Source organism: Hippocampus comes, unplaced genomic scaffold (genome assembly GCF_001891065.2).
Source record: "Hippocampus comes isolate QL1 unplaced genomic scaffold, H_comes_QL1_v1.1 scaffold2, whole genome shotgun sequence".
In the NCBI taxonomy this organism is placed as follows: Eukaryota; Metazoa; Chordata; class Actinopteri; order Syngnathiformes; family Syngnathidae; genus Hippocampus; species Hippocampus comes.
Genome location: NW_017805139.1, coordinates 3,945,010 through 3,950,691, shown reverse-complemented (window position 1 = coordinate 3,950,691; position 5,682 = coordinate 3,945,010). Strand labels below are relative to the sequence as shown.

Here is a 5,682-nt window from a genome sequence, read left to right as displayed (position 1 = left end):
GCCAAGAAAATATTCCCCACACCATTACACCACCACCACCAGCCTGAACCGTTGATACAAGGCAGGATGGATCCATGCTTTCATGTTGTCGACGCCAAATTCTGACCCTACCATCTGAATGTCGCAGCAGAAATCAAGACTCATCAGACCAGGCAACGTTTTCCAATCTTCTATTGTCCAATTTCGATGAGCTTGTGCAAATTGTAGCCTCAGTTTCCTGTTCTTAGCTGAAAGGAGTGGAAAGGAGCAGAAGACCACCCGGCGTGGTCTTCTGCTGCTGTAGCCCATCTGCCTCAAAGTTCGACATACTGTGCGTTCAGAGATGCTCTTCTGCCTACCTTGGTTGTAACGGGTGGTTATTTGAGTCACTGTTGCCTTTCTATCAGCTCAAACCAGTCTGGCCTTTCTCCTCTGACCTCCGGCATCAACAAGGCATTTCCGCCTACAGAACTGCCGCTCACTGGATATCTTTTCTTTTTCGGACCATTCTCTGTAAACCTTAGAGATGGTTGTGCGTGAAAATCCCAGTAGATCAGCAGTTTCGGAAATACTCAGACCAGCCCTTCTGGCACCAACAACCATGCCACGTTCAAAGCCACTCAAATCACCTTTCTTCCCATACTGATGCTCGGTTTGAACTGCAGGAGATTGTCTTGACCATGTCTACATGCCTAAATGCACTGAGTTGCCGCCATGTGATTGGCTGATTAGAAAAAAGTGTTAACGAGCAGTTGGACAGGTATACTTAATAAAAAATATCTCTGTGCGGTGCAGTACCAAGCAGCCCACAGGCCGGTACCGATAATGGACTGCGGACCTGTAGTAGGGGGCCTGTGCCCCAGTATAGCTTTATGCTTAGCAAAAGCCCAGATAAACATTTTGATAATCGATTAATCGTTTCGACACCTTGTTTGATTGAAAATTGTCCAAAACTTCCAAATTTCATCTTCTCAAAAGTCAATATTCTCAAAATTCTCTCAACAGCAGACTGATAACTTTTTACGTTGAATTCAATGAATACATTTACAAACATCTGAAAGACTTTGTTGTTTAACTCTTGCACATGGAGATCTGAACATTTCTATTTGTTTTACCACAGGCACATGCGAAGGTGTGGCACACATATGACAAGGGCTGGAGGAGCAAACAGAAAGGTATCAAGCAACCAGAAACCAGATGACTCACAATGGTCACATAATTTTTTACTGCAGGGCGGAAACCTCTCATGCCCAAACTTGGTTAATTTTTTTTTTCCCCTCACAGTTATACTAGGGGACCTATGTGGGTCTGTTTATTTAAGAAACACGCTTTTTCCCTGTTTTCCTGAAAAGTAACGTTTTGTATGCGGAGACATGAGGATTCCGCTTGACGTCATCATGACACAAAAATATTTGTGCGCTTAGGTCTAGTCGGAATCTCGCTGACAGCTGACTGGGGTGAACCAGTGGACGCCAGCAACCAGAAAGACATTGAAGCAGCCGAGCGATACATCCAGTTCTACTTGGGATGGTTTGCCACACCCATCTTCAGGGGAGACTACCCTCAGGTTATGAAAGAATACATCGGTACGTCTTTCTCACGTGCTACGGGCTACTTACTGCTCATTTTTTACTCGGTATTCATTTGTCCTTTCACCAGTTAGGTGAAATATTTGGACAGTGACAGAGATCACAGGCTTTCAATGTTGCTTTTCGGCTAGGCCACTTAGATGTGATGATATTGTGGAACGTAGATGGTGAAATCCCAAAATTCCTTGCAATTCCATGTTGAGAAACATTGTTCTTAAACCGTTGGATTATTTGCTCATGCAGTTGTTCATAAAGCGGTGAAAACTTACCCCAACCTGACTTGTGAACAACTGAGGCTTTCGGGGACATGCCTATCATGGCACTTTCCAGTAAACTTGTTCATCCGTAGAATGTGGCAAACAGTTTTTGAAGCTTTTTTCTTTTTTTTCAGCAATCCTCAACTATCTTTTGTTTCCCCTCTCCCACTTTTCTGGGAACGCATAGGAGGCATCAAATTGAAAATGATAGCATATTTACAACAACCACAAAAAATAAAAAAATAAAAAAGTTGATCAGTTTCAACATTACATATCTTGTCTTTGTAGCGTATTCAATTGAAGATAGTTTTGAAGAGGCTTTTCAAATCATGGTAGTTCTGTTTGCATTCATATTTTACACAACGTACCCACTTCATTGAAATTGGGGTTTGCATTGTTGTGAAAGTCAGAAATTAAAACTTGAGAGTCTAAACTTTAATCATGTTTATTTCACCACCGTGATGGGATAAGGAGTGTCCCTGTCCAAATTCTTTTGGACCTTACCGGATATCCTCTCACCATAAGGCAGGAAGAGTGGCCAACAGGGCCTCGGAGCTTCGCGGCTTCCCGTATTCTCGGCGCAGGAAAAGAGTGACATCAGGGGCACCTGTGACTTCCTGGGCCTCGGGCACTTCACGACTCGCTACGTCACGCAAAAAAATTATCCATCAAGCATTGGGGACAGCTACTTTGCAGATCGGGACCTGGCGGAGCTGGTTGACCCAGAGTGGCCCGACCCTGGCTCCGAATGGCTCTACTCTGTGCCTTGGGGCTTCAGACGCATGTTGAACTTTGTCAAGGTACACATCAAAACTGCATTGTAGAACATAACTCAGATGTGAACATTCCTTCTGATTACACTCAACAAAATAAGTAACTCAATGTATTATTAAACATAATGAAACCCTCCATCCATCCATCCATTTTCCGATTCGCTTATCCTCACAAGGGTCGCTGGAGCCTATCTCAGCTGTCTTCGGGCAGTAGGCAGGGGACATCCTGAACCGGTTGCCAGCCAATCGCAGGGCACACACAGACCAACAACCATCCACGCTCACACTCACACCTCGGGACTATTTAGGGTGTTCAATCAGCCTGCCATGCATGTTTTTGGAATGTGGGAGGAAACCGGAGTACCCCGAGAAAACCCACGCAGATCTGGGGAGAACATGCAAACTCCACACAGGGAGGCCAGAGCCGAAATTGAACCCGGTATCTCTGCACTGCGAGGTCGACGCACTAACCACTGGACCACCGGACCGCCCACATAATAAAACGTTTAAAAATAAAACAAATAAATAAATAAAGATGAAATATTAAGCCTTCGAGGGACAGCGGTTAGCACCGCTGGAGAGGGCCGGCGCAGAGGCAAAGTGCGTCCGCGAGAGTGGCATCGTCGCGGGATTAAAAAAGCGTTACTGCACTGGACATTTTATCATGTTATCAGGTTACAGGGTGCATGAAAGGGTTAAACCCATTTTAAGGACACATGCTTCATACAATGGCGAGGGCAGAACAATGTGTCACATATTTGGAACTTTCTCCCACAGAGTCAGTACGGAAACCCGATGATCTACGTGACAGAAAATGGTGTATCAGAAAAGACGCTGTGCACCGACCTGTGTGATGACTGGAGGATGCAGTACTTCAAAGACTACATCAATGAGATGCTTAAAGGTGAGGCCACTATGCTGAAGATAGCACACCATTCCTGTAAACTTTTTTCGATTGATTTGTGTTCCAGCTGTAAAAGATGGGGTGAATGTGAAGGGCTACACCGCCTGGTCTCTCCTGGATAACTTTGAGTGGGATGTCGGCTACTCGGAGAGATTTGGCCTCTACTATGTGGACTTCAGGAACAAAAATAAACCACGGTACCCAAAGGCTTCAGTCCAGTACTATAAACGCATCATCAGCTCGAATGGCTTCCCCAGTCAGAGAGAGGTAACGACACACACCACATTTCAGATGATTTCTCCGTGAGACCGTGCGGGATTCATTGAGGTTCGGGGATTCCTACAGGTGGAGAGTTGGAAGAGGAAAGCAATCGAGATATGTTCTTCCAGCAATCAGCTCCTGGCAGCAGGTAAACACAATCCAGCACTTTAATTTATTATTTGTTTTTTTTTTTACAGCCGGGACTGATAAGCCAAATGGAACCAAACACAAACTTGTTACTTGGCTTTCTAATGGGGATTTTCTTTGCTTTGCCCCTCCAGCTAGAAGAAAATCCCAGGGAGGTCAGGAACATTCAGGATTGCAAAAGACTTGGCCAGTTCATGATGAAGTTTAGGTACAAGTGTTGAAATCGCAGATCTACACCATTCTCCTAGCAAACTTACTTGATTCTACTTGAATATTAACATGCAGCACATCGATGGGTTTCATAATAGCATTAGAAAAGCAATGGACGAATATATTCATAGCGATTCCTGTTGAATGACTTTGGCTAATGCAGGATTTTCATCTCACGTTCACAATATCACTCATAGTCCACGCAATCCAAAATATTACATTTTATAAAACGAACTATATGATAATGACAACAAATGACCTTTTATTATTTAAGTACTTTAAACGCTTCATTATATGCAGTATCGGTCAAATGTTTTGACATACGGTACCATCTCGTTCAATCACGAGTAATTTGTCCCAAAACATTTTAACTGACAACAGAATACAGATACTTGAGGTCCACATGCATCAGTGATGCAATTGGGCTTTCTTAAGAGAAGATAATCTTCAATTTTGATTGACTTTGTGACAGAGATATCGATGACCAAAATATTGATTTTTACGGTTGTAATTTGCTGCGTCGCCACACCAGGAGAGACGACTTTCTGATGTTCAGTCCACCTGATTTAATGGGTCAAAATAAGAATGATTCAGTGTTGTTTGGAGGAACTCAATCATGAACATTTGTGGAATAAACTCCTCTTTGACAGTGCAAATCTGGCAGGCATTACTGTCTTTTGAAAAAACAGAAACACGACTCGTGTTGAATCCTGGTCAGCGAGTATATGATAATTATTTATTTCATGTACTTTGAATGGAGGTAGTATGAAGGCAATATTTGATTTGAAATCTCAATTCATCTCATTTTAATTTGGCATGTGGAGGACAGAAGACAGCTCAGTGAAAAACAGTGAACAACAATTTGAATAAATAAGAGTCTACGTTTGTTCATCTTCTCAGAGCTCTTTTTTTTTCAACTGATAATGAAGACGTGTAGATCGGCAAAGGTTGCTGACCTTTCGGTCTGTCTTCTTCTGTGTGTTTCAGATCCGCTGATTGGCCACATGGAGATGGTGACAGAGATTGTGGTTCCCACCGTGTGTACACTGTGCATCCTCCTCGGAGCAGTCTTCCTCATGTTCCTGCTGCAAAGACGCTTTTGAGACACTCACAGATCCCCCTTTGACATTATCAGAACTCAGTGGCCCTGGAGAAATGAATGAGGTCAATCTGTGAATGAGTCAGAATCAGAAACACATACATAGTCATCAGAATTGATTGATATGGTATGCGTGTCTTGATGTTCTCTTTTGAATAAACTTTTCAGACTCTAAGTGGGATATCAAAATAGCCTCCAACTGTCATGATCTGTCTGCGAGACCGAATTAAAGTTTGCTATTTGATTTAGAAATGCGAACACCGTGGTTGCGTTGACTAGTTTTATTTGCAATGAATGGAAGCAACTGCGGCGGCCCGGTGTTCCAGTGGTTAGCGCGTCAACCTCACAGTGCAGTGGTACCGGGTTCAATTCCAGCTTCGGCCTCCCTGTGTGGAGTTTGTATGTTCTCCCCCCTGCCTGCGTGGGTTTTCTCCGGGTACTCCGGTTTCCTCCCACATTCCAA

At 43.6% G+C, this 5,682-nt stretch overlaps 1 protein-coding gene across 3 annotated transcripts in view; it reads left to right on the top strand.

The window, feature by feature from the left end:
* LOC109514283 (lactase-like protein) overlaps positions 1-5,473 on the top strand; it is a 12,182-nt gene extending 6,709 nt beyond the window's left edge. For 2 of the 3 annotated variants that reach the window (XM_019867221.1, XM_019867220.1), the window contains exons 8-14: positions 1,100-1,154; positions 1,404-1,565; positions 2,351-2,625; positions 3,376-3,502; positions 3,570-3,769; positions 3,848-3,911; positions 5,108-5,473. In XM_019867221.1, the coding sequence (XP_019722780.1) occupies positions 1,100-1,154; positions 1,404-1,565; positions 2,351-2,625; positions 3,376-3,502; positions 3,570-3,769; positions 3,848-3,911; positions 5,108-5,223 (999 nt within the window). In that variant the 3' untranslated portion in view covers positions 5,224-5,473. Of the gene's footprint in view, positions 1-1,099; positions 1,155-1,403; positions 1,566-2,350; positions 2,626-3,375; positions 3,503-3,569; positions 3,770-3,847; positions 3,912-4,044; positions 4,119-5,107 lie in introns of all 3 variants that reach the window. The other variant, XM_019867222.1, reaches the window with a different exon arrangement.
* Positions 5,474-5,682: the final 209 nt, after the last annotated feature.